Here is a 19,569-nt window from a genome sequence, read left to right on the forward strand (position 1 = left end):
GTGGAGTCGGTTCCGACTCATAGCGACCCTACACAGGGTTTCTGAGGCTATAAATCTTTACAGGAGCAGAATGCCTCATCTTTCTCCCACGGAACTGCTGGTAGTTTCATACTGCTGACCTTGTGGTTTACAGGCCGATTCATAACCACTATGCTGCCAGATATATATACATATCATAATCCTGTTAGCCCTAACCAATGGAGTGAGACACAACCTTAAGACTCACGTCAGGGATTAAAAACCCAAGTGGACTGCCCACTCCATGTGCTCTCTGGCCCGTTTCTGTATGTATGGCTATGCACACACACACTCCTGCAGGAGTAAAATTTTGCTTTGCCAAGGTAATTTAGTCTCACCAAGTGTCTTTTACATGACATCGGGATTCATTTCTAACAATCCCACTGACTATAGTCCCCTCAACGTAACATCACTCATCCCACATCTACCCCATATTTCCTGTTTCCATTCCTCCTTCTTTCCTAACCTTTGTCCTTGGGTCAATATTGCCCTTTCAATCTTAAATGGTTAACTATTCTAAGGTACCTCCCTAGTGTTACTGTTCTCCTTATAGACCTGTCTACTGCTTGGCTGGAAATTGAGCCATGGAAGTAAATTCACTTCCAGACCTGAAGGGCCATAGTCTTGAGGGTTCCACCAGTCTCTATACAACCAATAAACCTGGTAGTTTTGAAGGACTCTCATCTCTTTTACTGTGGATATTTTCTTCAACAACAACAAAATAAATACAATTTTTACAAATGATCATTGATGAAAGGGATCATGTGGGGGAGTGATGAAATTAATTCTTCTCGTATGCATAGTACATAGCATTTGAGTGTACAGTGAGTACCCCATGCAGAAAAGACAGTTCCATAAATGTGCTTTCAAAACTCAATCCCTCCACAAATCTGCATGTACCATGCTTGCAGGAAGAGCCAATACCCCTTGATCACTTGCTTCTTCAGTTTCTAGCCTGGAGCGTGGCACGTAGTATGTCCTTGGAAATGTGTGCTGCCTGAAAAACAATCAATGAAAGGCTGATTGAATGCTCATACTTTTGCATTAATCCTGACTTCCTAAGATTTCTCTCTATCCTCCAAGCCTGAACCTGAGCAACAGCGACATCCTGACGATCTATGATGGTGATGAGGCCATGCCTCACATCTTGGGCCAATATCTTGGGAACAGTGGCCCCCAGAAGTTGTACTCCTCCACACCAGACCTAACCATCCAATTCCATTCGGACCCGGCTGGCCTCATCTTTGGGAAGGGCCAGGGATTTATCATGAACTACATAGGTAGGTATCTTGCCTAGCCAATTGTTTTTCTTGGTGTTTTGGGGACAGGTTAAAATGGTTTCCCATAAATATGTCTATTTGGGGGAGGTTGTGCTACATTATGGTACCCCTTCATTATTTTGGAACAGCAAATCAATGTGGGGGTTTTTTCAATGTAGGTTAGTTTAATTTGTAAAGACTGCCTGTCTCGAGCATTAAGCTCTTTTTAAGAACTATCTACAGGTATTCAAACTGACAATAACTTGGAAAGGTTAGATGGAAAACAGGAAGCAGAGACTTTGTGCAAGAACAATGCAGAAAAGGAAGGTGAGAATGACCACACTACCTGAGGAATGTAACGAATGTCGCTGAATTTTACACAGAAATCGTTGAATTGGTTTGTGTTCTGTTGTGTACATTTTAAATGACAAAAAAAGAAATTACTTTGTGCATGTGTGTGATTTTTAAGAGCTTGGGCTCTCTACTCAAAAAGACTAGGGTTTGAGTCCCAATTCTGTCATCAATGGCTGTGTGACATTGAGTAGGTCACTGGGTCTCTCTGAGCCTCCTTTCTGGGAATAATGCTACTTACTCCCCAAGGCTGATAATCAGGATTTGATTGGTGATGCTTTAGAAGTTCAAGATTCATCATGTTTTGTTTGTCATCAGCTTGTCATCAACCCACTCGCCTATATTTGCAAGTTCTCATAGCGTGGTCTTTGCCTTCTTGCCAGAACTGAAGCTTGGCTCTGCACTGCAGCCCTGTCAAATCGAGAAATCGAGTTGGCTGTTTCTCATTCCGCATGTTCTAGGCTCTTCAGGTACAAGGGACGCCTTTCTTGCTCCTCACTAAGACTTTCAGACCATTTCTTTCCCTGTACCTTAAAACCTGGTGTGGTATTGTAGGATAAGTACTGGACTAGTCACCACAAAGTCAGCACTTCAGACCCACCAGGTGCTCCTCAAAAACTCATACAGAGTTGCTATGAATTGGAACTGGTTCAATGTTACATAACTGACATCATCCACCCACCCTTTCCTCTTTACTCGCCAGCCTCTAATACCCCTTCATTACTGCTGGTCCTTTACCCGCCTTTGCTTAACCTCTAACTCCTGGAGAGCTGGCTATAGGCTCCATACAAGAAGACCCTGTCTTCTTCTAGTCCTATCACTTAAAGGAATACCTACATCCCATTGCTGCCACACATCTGTCAGTTTGTCATACTCGGGTGGCTTGTGTTTGTCATAATAGTGGAAGCAATACCACCAGCATTTCAAATACCAGCAGGGTCACCCATGATGGGCAGGTTTCAGTGGCTCCTCCAGACAGGCAGACTAGGGAGAAAGGACTGGGGATCTACTTCGGGGATGATGGTGGTGTCTCTTGTACAGGAGGTTGCCATGAGTTAGGGCCAACAGAACAGCAACCAGCAGCATATTTCATTGACCCCGTTTCACTTCCAAACTTGAATTCCAGACTGATATACCCAAATACCCTCAAGGTATTCTCATGTATGTCTAGTAAGCATCTCAACTGTTGCATGACCCAATCAAAACTATCTCTTTTGTTACCACCACCAAACTGCCTCTTCTACTTCTTGCCTATCCCAAGAAATGGAACCCCAATTTCCTGGTTTCTTGGACCAAGCCCTAGGACTCATAACTGCTTTCTTTTTCCTCATCCCCAGATCTAATCTCTCCTCTCAACTCTACTTCCACAATACGTTTCATATTCAAGGATTTCCCTCTGTCTTCTCACGGCCACCACCCTAATCAAGCTGCCATCCTCACTTCTCAAAAGTAAGGGTCTCACCAGCTCACCTACTTTAATGCTTGCCCACTCTTAGGACCTTTCCTTCACCCAGAAGTCAAAGGGTTATAACACTGAAGTCCCACTGATCCCAACTCCAGAGGGGACTAGAACTGACAACTCCAGGAAAAGGAGTGTAACCAGCAAGGAAAATGGACTTGCTTGACAGAACTAGAGTTGAGCCTCATGCCTATGCCCCCTACCTCCACTTCCCAGTTATTTTGGCAGCACCAAAGAACTAGGGAGACACAGGTGGTACTTAAGACCTATTACTTATTAAATTGGACTTCTGGTGTGGCGCTGTAGGATCATCACTGGTCTACAAACCACACAGTCAACAGTTCAAACCCACCAGCTGTTCCTCAGAAACCCTATATAGGGTCACTATGAGTTGGAATCAACTTGGCAACACTTAACAACAACAGATTATTGAATTGTGTCCCCAGTACCTGCAAATATCACCTTGTTTGGAAACAGGTCCTTTGAAGATGTTAGAATCACAGGAGGTCATATTGGAGTACCAGGAGTCCTAATCCCACATGAAGAGTGTCCTTAAAGGAGAAGAGACACAGAGACATAGAGATAAGATGGAAAACAGAAACAGAGGTTGGAGTGATCTACAAGCCAAGGAGCACCATGGATCACCAGCCATCACCAGAAGCTGGAAAGGAGACAGAATCAGCATGACTGACACACTGGTCTCCTACTCCCAGGCTATAGAACTGAGATAATAGAGGGCTGTTGGTTTAGGGCACTTAGTTTGTTACAGCAGCCACAGGAAGAAGGAGCATAAGAGCTCACTTCCTTTGATGTCCACAATGGTGGATGGTACTCTCTGAAGGTCTCAATAGGTAAGCTCCTTTCAAGAACTAGGTTGACATCTTGATCCTCCAGGGTGAAGTGAAGAAAGGAGGATTTCCCTACCACCCTACCACCACCACCAAACCCCCTCCAGCTGGACAACACCCCATGTTTTGGTTCCTTCTCCATGGCTTGAAGACTTGCCCATCTCCTCCAATATACTTGTCCTGTGTGTACTGCCTCTGGCTTCTGAAATACAAGCCATTCTGCTGACCATCAGCTGTGCCCAGGAGATTCATGCATGCTAAAATAAGTTCTTTGCTTTTTGTCTTTCCAGTCGATGAACATTTTTCATCCTTGCCTGTTGCATGTCCACCTCTCAAAGAGGCGAACACCATTATTGATCCTCTTTCTTTATGTTTCTCAGGGGCCCTTTCACTTCTTGATTGTGCTACTAAATATTTTCAGGCTCTTAATGCTGCTTCTTTCAGTGGATTCCCGACTTTTGAGTAGGCAGTGCCCTGGGGTGTTGTTGACTGCCCAGTCAGGCGCCCTCTGTGTCAGCTGCCTTTGGAGGGAGATAATCTCATGATTTGACTTCACTCTATCTCCTTGGATGCTCCCTTCCTTCCCACTGAAGGATGAGGTCATTGCCTTGCTCATTTGTCTTCTCTGGTGCCCAAGTCAGTCTTCCAAAAATGCATTTAGCTTGATGGCCAAAACCTGACTCTCACAAGGCTAATCATGGTGGTTAACTGGAAAGTCTGGCCAGTGCTTAGTTTAGCAACATCTTCAAGAGGAGGTGTTCTTGTTCATTAAACTTAAAGCTTAGATTTACACAGTAATTTGTACTTGGCAAGCGTCTGTACATATATTATTTTATCTCATCTTTAGATGTCTTATCTGGATTGTCCAGAGAGTTATGTTCATAGGAACTCTTGGCACCTCCTCTGGGTTTGATACTAAACCCTGTGTTCAGCATTAGGGGGTAGGAACCAATAGACTGTTCACCCTGTCCTTGAGCTGATTACTGAAAATGGGAGAAAGAATCCTATAGACAGACAGCATTAGAGGTGTATGCTAGTGCTGCAGGAGAAGCAAGACAGGATTTCAGAGAAGACTTCACAGGGATAATTAGGGTAACAAAGAGCGAGAGAACATTCCTGACTGTCTTTATTAAACAAGCACAATAGTAGGGATGAAACATAGGGCTCTGTACTTAATTTTGATACCAATCAGTTGCTTGTGGCTGCTTATATGGATGAATCCCTGAGTGGTACAGTCAATGTGCTCGGCTGCCAACCAAAAGGTTGGAGATTTGAGTTCACTCACAAGCAACTCAGAAGAAAGGTCTGGCAATCAATTTCTGAGAAAAGAGCCATGGAAACCCTATGGAGAGACACAATGGAATGTGGCCCCTCCATAATGAGACATGAAGTCCTGATGCACACAACACAGGTGAACCTTGAAAACATCGCACTGAGCTAACTAAGACAGTCACAAAAGGACACATGATGATCAAATAAATGATTGTTTCATTGACATGAAATAAGCAAATATTTTTAAACCAAAGATTATTAGTGGTTACCGGAAGGTGAAGGAAGTGTTCTAGCTTAGGGGGCACATTACGTTTCTGTGGATGGTGGCACAACTTAAAGAATGTCATCAGTGTCACTAGATGTATAGAAATTGTTGAGTTGTCATATGTTTTGTTATGTGTATTTTCACAACAATTTTTGTTGTTGTTATGAAAGAGAGTTCTACTCTGACACAGGTGGGTCGGGTCACCATGAGTTGGAGTCAACTCAAAGACAAGGTGTTGTTTGGTTTGGTGTTTTAAGCCACACTGAAGACTATTTTGAAGAGAAGGAAGAAGACCTGGCTGAAATCAGTGGGAAAGAGTGCAGTGGTTGATTAGTGATGTCTGCGATGGGCATGGAATAGGCATTTGTTATACTGGGCCTACCCTTAACCAGATATAGATGCACCTCCCATTCATTGAGGGTATCAGATGTCACGGTTAGGAGTTTCTGAAGCTCCTCAAATAACTCTGGAAGGTGGCCACCGGCTTCTCTGCTGTGGCTCCTGTCAGAACCTTCCAGAGGCATACTCTGAGCATACGTGTTTCTGGACAACCAGAGTTCCCAAGAGAAGCAAAGACCCATTCTCCTCATAACCTTTTATTCTTCACCCATCTGCTATGGGTGGGAAGGGGATAAAAATGCAGAGGTGAGTAAGTGGTGTTTTTTTCATGGAGACGTTGGTCATTTTTTATATGCTTACGCCTCTTATCCCAGGAAAATAAACAAGGTTCAGATAGTAGGTCAATTCCAACCAGATGCCCATGGCTCCCTGTAAGTTTTGATGAGAGGTATCATAAATGATTGATTAATGATGTGTGCCTTGAGCATAAGCCTGTTAATGGTGGCAGGCACTGCACCACTAGGGACTGTTTACTGACCCCACTCTACAGATGAGGACACTGAGGTTCAGAAAAGTTAATTGGCGTGAATGGAGTCACACAGCTTCATAAAGAAAGAAAGAGGATGAAAATTGAAGTTTTCAGATTCCTGGGACAGTTTTCTATTTCCTAGCAGAGCTCACAGGGACCCCTGGGATGTGAATAGATACTGCTAAGACCACCTAGAATGTTTGGCATACATGCAGATTCCTGAATCACATAACCTGTGGAGGTGAGATCTGGGATTGAAGAACTGGAAGGTCTAATGACGTAGACAAGGCTACCCAATCAATAAGCAGAGAGCCAAGATTTGAACCAAGACTTTGCTAAATGGTGGCAGCAATTGAGTAATTACAGGTGGACAGATGCCACAGAGAAGACATGAGGTCCAATGGGAGAGTGTGATTCCATGGTGTATATATCCATGTTCATACTGAAAAGTCAGATAAACTAACTTTTCTCGATATGAAAGCATTTGGCACCAGGCCAACCACATAACTAATATTTGCCTGATTTCTCCCCTTTCATCCATAGTCTGAACATTTGCAGGTGTGACCCAAATTCAGGGCTTGGCTGGTTTTTCAAAAGCCTAAAAGTAGAGGCTCCCCACCAAGCAATATTAGAAACCATTCCCCTTTCCCCTTTCTTCTTTCAGACACCCATGAGATAGTCTTCTCCCAAATAAAAGCATGATGCAATCCTGGGAAAAGCCACTGCCTATTTCTCAGAACGACTTTGCTGGCTGCTTTGTTCTCCCCAGCAGCACATAAGAGCTGCAAATTAATTATGAGACATAATTAGCTCTCTTCTTGAAATCTGTGCAGTGGGCACTTTGAAGCAAGAATAGTAATAGTGGGCTTTTGGATTGTTACCTTAGTAACGACGGTTTGTGGGAGGAAAATAGAATCGTTCCAGAGGAAAACTCTGTGATGATAATAATTTTTTTTAAAAAAAAGGTCTGAGGCATTTTTTGGAATGTGGAACATGATTAACGTTCATTGGGGATATGCAATGTGCTTTAAAGAATGCGCCAACCATTATTTTTTTTTTTTTTGATAGTGGAGAATTTATCTAAGCATGTATTACAAAAATAGATATGACTAATTCACCAAACCCATAGTTTTACAGATATTCTTAGGATAAGACTGTGTGTGTCCGTTACCTATTGCTGTACAACATAGTACCACTTCTCCCCCCAAAATTATCAATAATTACTTATCTCACCATTTCGGTGGGTCAGGAATTCAGGAGCAGTATTAGCCTAGGTGGTTTGAACTTGGGGCTTTCAATGAGGTTGTCATTGAGATGTCAGCTAGAACTATACAGTCTTATCTGAAGGTTTGACTGGGGCTAGAGGAACCACTTCCAAGATGACTTACTCATGTGGCTGTTGACTGAAGGCCTCGGCTTCTCTCTATTTGAGTCTCTCCAGGGGGCGCTGGAGCATCCTCACAATATGGCAGCTGCCTCCTCCTAAGCAAGTGATCCAAAAAGGAGGTAAATAGAAGCCACCATGCCTTTTATGACCTTCACTGCCACAATAGTGCAATAGTGCTGATTGCAGAAATCAGCACTATTTAGTATGGAAGGGGATTACACAGAGGTGTAAATTTCCTGAGGTGAGAATCATTAGTGGTGGCCATCCATCTTGGAAGCCACCTGAGTGAGGCAGACAGGATGACACCCCTGTGTGAAGTGAGGAAATTGAAGCCGCAGATTAGAAGAGGGAGTTTTCCAGGAAGTCAAATTGCTGGTAAGTGATAGGGCTCACATTCTGTCTGACTCTAAATCATAAGCCATTGAGATCAGGCCAGGAGGATGATAAAATCTCACAACAGATGAGTTCTTTCCGTTTATGGGATGGAGGGAGTGCATGACTTGTTTCTGGAGACATTTCCTTCTATATGCTTTCTGCCCTGACATTCATGAATGAGAATCCCGCCCAGAGGCGGCCTCCCCACGTAAGAATGGTGTTTCTGTTTTAAAGAGGTATCAAGAAATGACTCCTGCTCAGATTTGCCTGAAATCCAGAACGGCTGGAAAACCACTTCTCACACGGAGCTTGTGAGGGGAGCCAGAATCACCTACCAGTGTGACCCCGGCTATGACATCGTGGGGAGTGACACCCTCACCTGCCAGTGGGACCTCAGCTGGAGCAGCGACCCCCCATTTTGTGAGAAAAGTAAGGAGAGGCATGTTCTCTTCCTTTAGATACGGGTGGGGTGAATATTTTCTGCGTGAAGGCAGTATGTTTGTTTCATGCAAAATTCAGGCTTACCCACCTACCCTACCCTACCCCACCCCACCCCTACCGTGCCCTATCCTGCTCATTTGTGATGTTCAAAAAAAGTAATTTTGTAGATCTTGGGCAGAAATCTCAGAGTCCACTTCAATTCCAGCCCTTCAGAAGACAAACTCCAGCATAGTGTTGATTCTGCCTCATAGCAACCCTACAGGGCAGAGAAAGCTGCTCTTTAGAGTCTCCAAAACTTAGATCTTTACAGAAGCAGACAGCCTCATCTTTCTCCCATGGGTTTGAATCACCAACCTTGTGGCAAACAACTCAACACTTAACCCACAGCATCCCCAGAGCTCCTTCTGAAACCTGGTCGATAGTGTAAATGAATGAAATCCACTGGGTATTAGACAAGAGGGAGGGTATGGACTGTGGTAGATGGGAATGGATGTAGCCTATGGGGATATATCACTTAAATAAATAAGGTTCTGGCTACTTGCAGTCACCAAGTCAAACAAGTCTAAGTTGGCAGGAGCCCCAGCTCTTAACCCCTAGGGTAGGTAAGTGACTTGTCTCAGAGAACATCCATCCCACATCCCTACCTGCTCACCTGCTCCTGTGCTTCCCAGGAATGCAGAACAGGCATGGCAGCTGAGAAATTAGTCTGGTACTTTGCATAAAAGTAGAAAAAACAAATGTACTTTACCTGCTTTCTACTCTGATGCTACTGAACAGGAGGAAGAAGTCGCCCTGGAAGTAGCCTCTTGCTTCCTGTGCCCTAAATAAAGCTCTAGTCCCCAGCCCTCTTGCTGGGAATCCTTGGGCAAACCTCTTCATTATAACCTGAATCCCCAATTACACAATACCCAAACCCATAAAACCAAACCCACTGCCACCAAGTCAGTTCTAACGCAGAGCAGCCCTATACAGGGTTTCCCAGACTATAAATCTTTACAGGAGCAGACAGCCTCATCATTCTCTGTCAGAGCAGCTGCTAGGTTTGAACTACCAATCTTGCTGTTAGCAGCCCCATGCTTAGCCCACAGTGCTACCAGATCCAATTGCACTATAAGGAATATTAAGTGTGAGCAGAGACAGGGTGTAGGAGGAAAATGGGGGCTACATACAAGTCCTAAGGAGCTCTGGTAGTGTAGTGGCTACGCATCGGGAGGCCAGCCTTAAGGTCAGCAGTTCGAAACTACCAGCTGTTCCGTGGGAGAAAGATGAGGCTTTCTGCTCTTGTAAAGATTTACAGCCTCAGAAACCCTGTACAGGGTCACTATGAGTCAGAACCTACTCCACGGTACTTACCAACATACAAGTCTTATCCTCAATTTTCTGATATCAAAGAAAAATAATTCTAATTGTTGTTGCTAAGTGCTATAAGTCATTTCTGACTCATAATAACCTTCTATAGGGTTTCCAAGGAGCAACTGATAGATTTGAATCATTAACCTAGCTGTTAGAAGTTCACTGCTTATCTTACAACATCATACCAGGAATCTGGAAAAAGAAAAAGAAAAAATCCTGCCAAAGATTCACAAAATTAGCCATCGTAAACAGTTCTGTGTGTTCTGCAACTGCACATGTTGTATTTGTGGGTAATGTGATGACCCAACCAAACTGACAGTCGTCAAGTGGATTCTGACTTGTAGCTACCCTATATAGGATTTCCCAGGCCATCAATCTTTATGAGAGCAGAAAACCTCATCTTTCTCCCACAGAGCAGTTGGTGGGTTCAAACCACCAACCTTGTAGTACACAGCCAAATGCTGAATCCACTGGGCCACCAGAGCTCCTAAATGATAGAAGAGGAAAGCAGAGCGGGAGGTCCACCATATGATGGGAAAACAAGACCAGCAAATCATGAATGTGATCAGTTTTGTCATTCATGGAAACATTGTTCTTGATGGAACTGTCTTCTTGTCTGCCTCCTTTGTTGCCAAGAAAAAAGTCCATATTAGAGCACAAAAGTCTGTCTGTGCCAGTATCCGTGTCTGTTTCCGTGCTGAGACATGATGGTTTTCTCTTCTAATAAAATGAGACGCCATCATCCCAATGGAACAATAAGCCTTTCTTTCCCTTAAAAGCCAGTGGATGTTGCAAAGACCTTTCATTGGTTGGACTACATTCTTGACATTAAAAGATGTATATAATTCCATTTTTTAATACCATAAGCAACAAATACATAGTTATGCCCTCTGCCATTGAGTCAATTCCAACTCAGAGCAACCCTGAAGAGAGCTTCCAAGGCTATAAATCTTTACAGGAGCAGAAAGCCTCAGCTTTCTCCCACGGAGTGGCTAGTGGATTTGAACCACTGAACTTGTGGTTAGCAGCCCAGTGCTTACCCTACAGTACCACCAGGGATCTTTATGAATACTTAAAGCACCCCTCAAAACAAATAAACACATTGCCGTTAAGTCAGTTTTGACTTCTGGCAACTCTATGTGTTACAAAGTAGAATGCTAACATTCCATAGGGTTTTCTTGGCTACTATTTTAATGGAAGCAAGTTGCCAGGTCTTTCTTCCACAGTGCACTGTTGTTGTTAAATACCATCGAGCTGGTTCCAACTCATAGCAACCCCATGCACAACAGAATGAAACACTGCCTGGTCCTTCGCCAACCTCACAATGGTTGTTATGTTTGAGCCCATTGCTGCTGCTACTAAGTCAGCCCATCTTGTTGGAGTCTTCGTCTTTTTTCGCTGACGCTCCGCTTTACCAAGTATCAGGACTGGCCTCTCCCGATGACATGGCCACAGTGCACCGAGTGAGTTAAAACTGACAGCCTCTTAGTTAGGAAGCACACACAAACTATCTGTACCACCCAGAGACCTTCTCATACCCAAGAAGTAATAAAGCAATAAAACCGTCAAGTAGACAGTGGCAACCTTTTGTGATCTCTAGAATTACACACTGTTGAAAGTAGGTTCTATGTTGCTCTAGTAGCGTGTGTGTTTGCGTGTGTATGTATACATGTGCATACATAGGAGGGGGCTTCAAAAAGTTCATGGAAAATTCTATTATCTTTCAATTCCACTTTTACTATGAACTTTCCAAAGCCCCCTCCTATATCACATGTTACACACATATGTATATGTATGGGTATTGGTATGTATCTATATGCACATATGCAGATGCACGTAGAAATAGCTGCTTCATATGGTTTTAGGGATCAAATTAAACAAATACCCTGCACCTCCCTTTCTCCCATTGAGAAGTATAGCTACCTTTTCATCTCCCTCATATTGCTCACTTCATTCTTTTCTAGTTGGTTTATTGTTTTCCTTTTATCTATATTGATTTTGCTAATTAAGACAATAATGGATGTTTGTTTTACTCTAACCAGACACTACAAACAGAAAAGGCCCCATCCCATTTTGTTCTTTTTAATGGCCACTCAGGATTTCATGCAATGGCTCTTTCTTGATAATTAATTCTTCCCCTACAAATGGAATAGGAGCCCCGATGACCCCCGTGGGTTAGGCAATGGGCTTCTAACCAGAAGGTCAACAGTTTGAACCCACCATTCATTCTGCGGGAGAACAATGGGGCGTCTGCCCCTATAAAGACTGACAGCCTTGGAAACCGTAGGGGGCAGGTCTACTCTGTCCTATAGAGCCGGTATGAGTCTGAATTCACTCGACAGGCACCCACCCACTGCCATCTAGTCTATTCCAACTCCTAGAGACCCTGTATAGTGTTTCGAAAGCTGTCATTCTTCACAGGAGCAGAAAGCCTCATCTCTCTTCCATGGAGCAGCAGGTGGGTTTGAACTGCTGATCTTATGAGGGTTAGTAACCCAATGCTTAATCTACTGTGCCACCAGGGTTCCTTGACTCAGTGGCAGTGGGGTGGTATTGGTGGATTTTCACTGCTCCCTCCTTACATAACAAGTTGGCACATATGTCTTTGGGTCCCGATGCAGAGGTCTCTTGATAAATCCCTAGAGCCAGTGAAATTCAATTCACCTCCTTCATCCTGGCCTCTTCTCCAACCAAATGTGATGCATAGAAGTTGCACTGTCCTCCAGAAGGAAAAAGGAGACTTCCTAGCTGATGGAATCCCAGAAAACCATATAGAAATGTCTTCCTGGTGTCTCAGATTCTGGTATTGCTCTTTGGGATTTGTTGTCCTTGGGTTTGGGTTTCACAGTGCGACAGCACACTAAAGCCACTGTATCTCATCCATTGTAGTTATGTACTGTACCGACCCAGGAGAGGTGGCCCACTCGACCCGCTTGATCTCAGACCCTGTGCTGCTGGTCGGCACCACCATCCAATACACCTGCAACCCTGGCTTTGTGCTCGAAGGAAGCTCACTTCTCACCTGCTACAGCCGCGAAACTGGCACCCCCATCTGGACATCTCGCTTGCCACACTGTGTCTGTGAGTCCTGGCGGTTGACATGGGCCCCAAGAACAGAGCCTTGGTTCCCTTCCTCTTATTCATGGTGAGGGTGGGGCTTCTCCAAGGAAAACCCACTGAGGCCTTGTATTATTACTGTTCAACTAGACCAAACCATACAACTGCCATAGACAGTTCTAACTCATAGACACTTTGTATAGCGTTTCTGAGGTATTAATCTTTGCTGAAGACTTCCTCAGGAGCAGAAAGCCTCATTTTTCTCCTGAGGAGCAGCTGTTGGGCTTGAACTTCCAACCTTGCAGTTCACAGTCCAGTGCTTATCCTACAGAGCCACCATGCTCCCCAGATTCAGATTAAACAAATACTAATAACAAAATTGGTAAAAATCTTTCTACGTTGAATTACCACATGATTACTAACTGAAAGGAAGTCTTTTCAGTTACTGAAAAATTGTTTGTCCTTTTTTCCCTTTAATTACTACTTCATTCTTAAAAAGGGTCACCAGGGCTGCTTATCCATAGGTTCACAAATACGAATTAGCACAATGCTGTTGTTGTTGTTGTTGTTGTTGCAAAGTGGTGTTGGGTCAGTTCTGACTCATAGTGACCCTGTATAGGGTTTCCAAGGAGCAGCTGATGATCTTGTGGTTCAAGTGAGCTTGTGGTCCAGTGTTTATCCTACAGCGCCACACCAGAACTCCAAATCACCACAATACTGTAGCTAATACAACAGAAAAGGTGACAAAATCAGTGGTTTTAAAAACACTTGTTATATGCCGTCAAGTCAGTTCCAATTCATAGCGACCCTGTATAGGGTTTCCAAGGAGTGACTGATGGGTTTGAACCTCTAACCTTGTGATTAGCAATCTAGTGCTGACCCTGCAGCACCACATCAGGACTCCCTAAAAACATTGGCAGCCACAAAAATGTGCTTTGTAGTATGTGCAGATGACACCACGTGATTGGAATCCTCATTGTAATTGGATAATGATGACAGCTCTGGCCAATCACATTGCCCACTGCCCAGTGAGTTAATTCTGACTCGTAACAATCCTATAGGGCAAAGCAGAACTGCTCCAGCGTTTTCAGCTGTCAATCTTTAGGAAAGCTGGCTGCCTCATCTTTCTCTTGAAGAATGGCTGGTGAGTTTAAATTGCCGACCTTTTAGTTTGCAGCCCAATGCTTAATCCACTGTGCCACCAGAGCTCTTTCAGAATATGCTGTTGTTGTTGTTGTTGTTGTTAAGTGCCATCAAGTCGGTTCTGACTCATAATGACCCTGTACAGGGTTTCCAAGGAGCAGCTAGTGGATTTGAACCACAGACCTCTATACCAGGGCTGCTCAGAGTACATCAGAAAGTTCAAAACGTGAATTAGCATAGAGTCTTAACTTTGGAGGTATGTTGATACACATAAGTTGGGCTTATGACAAATGTTTTTTTTGTTGTTGTAACTAACTACCCACCCACTGCCATCATAGCTACCCTGTATGGGGTTTCTGAGGCTATAAATCTTTATCAGAGCAGAAAGCTTCGTCCTTCTCAGGCAGAGAAGCTGGTGGGTTTGAACTGCCAAACTTGCAGCTGACAGTCCAGTGCTTATCCAAAGCACCACTAAGATAGCCTTATACCTAATTTCAGTGATACTTTCATAGAAAGAGTACATTTCTGCTGAAACTCGGTACAAAAATAGGCAGTCACTTTTATGCCACCTGTTCTGAAAGTGTCACTCAGAGCTGTCTGCATTCTCCACACCACACACCCCTCGAGGGAGACCACGGGATTGTCAGCCCAACCCCCCTCCAGTCAGTCTTTGGGCCAAGTTCACCCTGGTTGATCCCATTTCCTTATGTGACCAATTATAAAAATGATCAGAAGCAGCTGGAATAATCCCAGTGGTAGAGACTCAGAGATAGAAACACTAAAAAGAAAAGCAAATTTAAAGATACTGAAAGGTGAGGCATTAACGAAGAGACAACTCTTCACTAATGGGGTTCACCCCCAAAGACCCGCTGGGCCACCTGTCTACTGGTTTTAGAAGAAGGAGCTTCTTTCCTCCTCCTCCCTAGGGACACCTTTCCTGACATCTCAGCACCGGGTGTGCAATGTCTGGGCTTCCCCATCACCCATGCTAATGAGTTCACAAGCCGAGCAGGGTGTCTGAAGTCTGGCAGGGGCAGTGTCTGAGATGCACAATGCAGACTGTGGTTCCAGCCACGTTGCATGCCTGCTAGTCCCAAGTAGGTGGCGGGGATCAAAGAGGGGGCAAGGAGATGGTCAATTTCTTGCAGGCAGGCAGCAAGTGGGAGAGGAAGAGGGATCCAAGAGGACTTTTAAAGACACTTCACCTACCAAGTAAGACTGCCACCCATCTGTCAGTCTGCCATACTGTTGTGTTGCTGTGATTCTGGAAGCTATACTAGAAGCTCACTATTTGATGTGATATGTGATGTTGTGTGGTATGTGACGCTGGAAGCTCCATATTTCACATACCAGCAGGGTCACCCACAGTTGACAGGTTTCAGTAGCGTCTTCAGGCTAAGACAGAGTAGGAAGAAAGACCTGGAGATCTGCTTCTGAAAATCAGCCAATGAGACCAATGGGTCACAGAAATACTTTGTCCAACTCACTTGCTTGGGGGCACATCATCAGGAGGGCTTAATCGCTAGAGGAAGACATCGTGTTTGGTGTCACCAGAGGGCTGGTGAGGACAAGAGAGACCCTTTGTGAGGTGTGTTGACACAACAGCCGGAACAATGGACTTGACTATGCTGTTGATGGTGATGGTGTGGAGGGTACGGGACCTGGCAACATTTCATTCTGAGGGACATAAGGTCACCATGAGTCCAAGAGGACAAGACAGCTGCCACCTAACAGTAACAACAAGGAGTAAAGAAAACAGCTCCTATTTGTAAGAGCATCTTCAAACGTGTGCCAAGCCCTCCTCCAACATGAACACACTTAGCTATCATAAAACCCTACCTGGGTGGTGGGTGTGTCCACATCAAAGAGGGCACAGGGGCCCAGAGTTGGTGAGTAACTTTCCTTAGGGAAGGGTTGAAACCCACCTTCTCACTGGGCAGTCCCAACTTCTGAGCAAAGCTAAAGTGCCTACATGCAGACAAACATCTTCCACCCACAAATCTGCAAACTCTGTTCATAGTCACTTGCCCAAGGCTATGGCTTGATCTAGCTGGGACTCAAAACCATTGACGTGGGTTCATAATACTAAGTGAAACACCATTGTAGCTAAGACACCAGAAAACAGGACAAAATCAGTGACTATAATAAAACACTGGTAGCAATGACAAACACAGGGCTTGCCTGTGTGTGCAGACGGAAGCACATGATTCAGAACATCATTGTAATTGAATAAAAGCCTTCACACTGCTAGTCCGTTTTCCGGAGTCATTTCCCTGCATCAGTAGAGCAGATTCCAGACTTCAAGACTCTGCTGGGTGAACTTGGGCACGTAATTTGCCCTCTCTGGACCTCTGAGCCCTTATCTATGAAGACAATAATATTCCCCACCAGATAAGCTTGTTGGGAGCAACTGATTCTACCTCCCATGAAGTTCCATTTATTCAGCAGTTAGGTACAAACAATTTAAGCAATTATACCCTGATAACTTAGTGCTTATTTGAAAATATGTCAGTGTTGTTGTGGGCCACCCAGTTAATTCCAGCTCTTAGCACCCCTACTTACAGGACAGAGTGGAGACTGCACTCAGAGGGTTTCCTAGAGAAACCTTCTCTATAGGGCCGGTCTGAGTCTGAATGGGCTCAATTGCGACCATGTTAAATCTTGACAGGCACATATCGCCAGACCTTCTCTCTCTCAGAACGGCTGGTGGATTCAAACCACTGAGCTTTCGGTTAGCAGCTAAGTGCTTAACCACTGTATCAACAGGGCTCCTTGTTTAAAACTATTGATGGATACAGTGGCAGATGATCACTAGACCGCTAACCTAAAGGTCAGAAGTTCAAACACATCAGCAGCTCTTCAGAAACCCTATACAGGGTCGCAATGAGTCAGAACCAACTCGGCAGGACTTAACAACAGCAACAAATAGAAAGAAAGAATAAACCATTTTTATTTTGTTCTTAAATGTTGCCATTAAGCCGGTTCTGACATAAGAGGTGCGGCTGGTGAATTTGTACTGCTGATCTTGTGGTCCAATGCATTATCCTACAACGCCACACCAGGACTCCCATTCTTCAATAACTGCCAATAAAATCCAGTTGCCAGCAGGTCAGTTCTGACTCATGGAGACCCAGTGTTCTCAGAGTGGAACTGTCTCCACAGAACTTTCAGTGGCTGATTTTTTGGAAGTATATTGCCAGGCTTTTCTTCCGAGGCATATCTGAGTGGACTCAAACTGCCTACATTTCCAGGGAACAGCCAAGCAAATTAATTACTTGTACTACCCTACCAAAACCAAACTCACTGCCATCGAGTCAATTCCAGTCCAGAGTGCCCCTATATAGGATTTCTGAGACTGCAAATCTTTACAGGAACAGACAAAATCTTGATGGCAGCAGGCAGACTCATCTCTCTCCTGCAGATCAGCTGGAGGGTTTAAACCCCCAGCCTTGCAGTTAGCATCCCAGTGCCTAACCCACAGTGTCACTGGGCTCGTGTCCACCACCCAGGGACTCCTACATTGTTACTGTAAAGGTGGATGAGTGCCTGTTAGCATCAGCGTGGGCACCACCACTCATGGTCCTTTTCTATGCCAGTTTTGTCACAGTTCTTGATTTTTCCTACAGCAACCTTGAAAGCCCAGCTTTGCAAAACTGTGCCATCATGTCAGCGCACAAAGGAGAACTGTGTTCCATAGAGTTTTTAACACTGTGGTCTTTCAGAAGCAGACCACCAGGGCTTTCTTCTAAGGCATCTTTGCATAAATTCGAACAGCCAAACTTTCAGTTAGTAGCTGAGAGCTTAAATGTTTTTACTAGTCTATATAGGATTTCCGAGAAGTGACTGGTGAGTTTGAACCACTGATCTTGTGGTTCAAACCAACCTTGTGGTCTAGTGCTTATCCTATAGCACCACACCAGGACTCCTTAGACATCACCAAACACCTTAAGTGAATGAGGGGCTGTTCCTGGGAGCTCAGGACCATGGTTTCAGGGACAATATTGTAAACCCTACTTTGGTGAGTAACGAGCTATGCTGATCTGTATACCCTACTTTGAAGTCCTGGTGTGGCACTGTGGGTTAATGCGTTGTACTGAAAAGTTAGTTTGAACCCCAAGGTCAGTGGTTCAAGCTCATCATTCACTCCTTGAAACTCTATACAGGGTCACAACCAACTCGATGGCACTTAACAACAACATACCCTACTTTGGTCTTAAAAGCCCATGAGAGGTCCTATAAGGTACAAATATTGGTCTCTCCATGCCTGGAACAAATTAAGAGTGAAGAAAATTGAACATGCATGGGAACAATTAGTCCAATGGATTCCTGGACACAGGAACTCAGCCTCGTAACCCTGAAACCAGAAGAACTATATTGAAAGGGACCATACTAGGAATTGAAGGGAAAGTCCTCAACATAATCAAGAGCATATATACAAAACCAACAGCCTACATTACTCTTGATGGAGAGAAACTGAAAGCCTTCCCTCTGCAAAAAGGAACCAGACAAGGATGCCGTTTGTCACCACTCCTATTCAATATTATTTTGGAAGTACTAGCCAGAGCTATATGGCATGAAAGGGAAATTAAAGATATCCAAATTGGCAAAGAGGAAATAAAACTCTCTCTATTTACAGACGATATGATCCTACATATAAAAAACCCCAAAGACTCAGTAAAAAAGCTACTAGACATCATTGGAAAATTCACCAAAGTGGCAGGGTATAAGATACAAAAATCAGTTGGATTCCTCTATAGTAACAATGACATTGGGAAACAAATACCATTTACAATAGCCGCCCAAAGGATGAAATATTTAAGAATAAACGTAACCAGAAAAACAAAGGACCTATACAAAGAAAATTACAAAACACTACTACAAGAAACCAAAAAGGACTTACACAAGTGGAAGAACATACCATGTTCCTGGACAGGAAGACTCAACATTGTGAAAATGTCAATACTACCCAAATAATATCCACATATAATGCAATTCCAATCCAGATTCCAGCGACATTCTTCAAAGAGATGGAAAAGACAATTACAAGTTTTATATGGAAAGAAAGGAAATGCAGGATAAGCAAAACACTACTCAAGAAGAATAACAAGGTTGGAAGCCTCTCACTCCCCTATTTCAAAATCTGCTACGCAATTACAGTGGTCAAAACAGCCTGGTACTGGTACAATGAAAGATACATTGATCAATGGAACAGAATTGAGAATCCAGAAACTAACCTATCCACATACAGCCAACTGATTCTCGACAAAGTGCCTAGGTATGTTATATATGGGGAGGAGATAGTCTTTTTAAACAGATGGTGCTGGCAGAACTGGAAAGTGATATGCAAAGGATTGAAACAAGACCTTTACCTCACGCCCTATACAAAAACTAACTCAGCATGGATTGAAGACCTAAATGTGAATCCCAAAATTATGAAAGTCATCAATGAAAAAACAGGGACAAATGTGAGGGC

The 19,569-nt window shown here is 43.9% G+C and overlaps 1 protein-coding gene across 1 annotated transcript in view; it reads left to right on the forward strand.

Annotated features, from left to right (window-relative positions):
• SEZ6L (seizure related 6 homolog (mouse)-like) overlaps positions 1-19,569 on the forward strand; it is a 114,914-nt gene that overhangs the window by 72,279 nt on the left and 23,066 nt on the right. The window contains exons 10-12 of the mRNA XM_006869294.1: positions 1,102-1,298; positions 8,337-8,531; positions 12,786-12,977. Of these exons, the coding sequence (XP_006869356.1) occupies positions 1,102-1,298; positions 8,337-8,531; positions 12,786-12,977 (584 nt within the window). The remainder of the gene's footprint in view (positions 1-1,101; positions 1,299-8,336; positions 8,532-12,785; positions 12,978-19,569) is intronic.

The sequence above is a fragment of the Chrysochloris asiatica genome, unplaced genomic scaffold (assembly GCF_000296735.1).
Source record: "Chrysochloris asiatica unplaced genomic scaffold, ChrAsi1.0 scaffold00128, whole genome shotgun sequence".
In the NCBI taxonomy this organism is placed as follows: domain Eukaryota; kingdom Metazoa; phylum Chordata; class Mammalia; order Afrosoricida; family Chrysochloridae; genus Chrysochloris; species Chrysochloris asiatica.